The sequence below is a fragment of the Sinocyclocheilus grahami genome, unplaced genomic scaffold, assembly GCF_001515645.1.
Source record: "Sinocyclocheilus grahami isolate Dianchi unplaced genomic scaffold, SAMN03320097.WGS_v1.1 scaffold13132.1, whole genome shotgun sequence".
Taxonomy (NCBI): domain Eukaryota; kingdom Metazoa; phylum Chordata; class Actinopteri; order Cypriniformes; family Cyprinidae; genus Sinocyclocheilus; species Sinocyclocheilus grahami.
Window position 1 is genome coordinate 1 of NW_015514760.1, and position 462 is coordinate 462.

Below are 462 nucleotides of genomic sequence, written 5' to 3' on the forward strand. Positions count from 1 at the left end.
GCACAAGTCCATGTCACATAAACTGCTTTATAGCATTGAGGTCTATACAATCTACCCACATTGCCAGACACGATTATTTCGAAGTGGATTGCTTTAGCTTTATGAAGCGTTCGACACTCAGTTCCATCTTCAGACTGATAGTATTTAGCAAACCTGGAAGAGACAAAAAGATGATGCAGTTGTAGAAAAGACAGAATGATGCATGAGTATGTGTGTTTGTGTGCTACCTGAAGTTATATCCTTTAGAGGCAACGCTGTTCTTAAAAGCAGCATCCAAGCGTGTGAAGAAGTAATTGGGATTGCAGTATGTTACATTATAGTCCAGATTACACTTCCAGTTGATGTTAATACCAATCTCTCCTCCCTGACACAAAAACACACATCAAACAACACAAAAACATTGTTTACTTCATATGTAGGCCTACATTCTCTTCATATAAGTCTATATGTGACCCTGAAAAC

General features: G+C 38.3%; 1 protein-coding gene across 1 annotated transcript in view; it reads right to left on the reverse strand.

The window, feature by feature from the left end:
• Positions 1–55: 55 nt before the first annotated feature.
• The window catches only part of LOC107578963 (P2X purinoceptor 3-like), a gene marked incomplete at both ends in the record, with an annotated part of 5,467 nt that continues 5,060 nt past the window's right edge, over positions 56–462 (reverse strand). The window contains one exon of the mRNA XM_016264858.1: positions 56–153. Within this exon, the coding sequence (XP_016120344.1) occupies positions 56–153 (98 nt within the window). The remainder of the gene's footprint in view (positions 154–462) is intronic.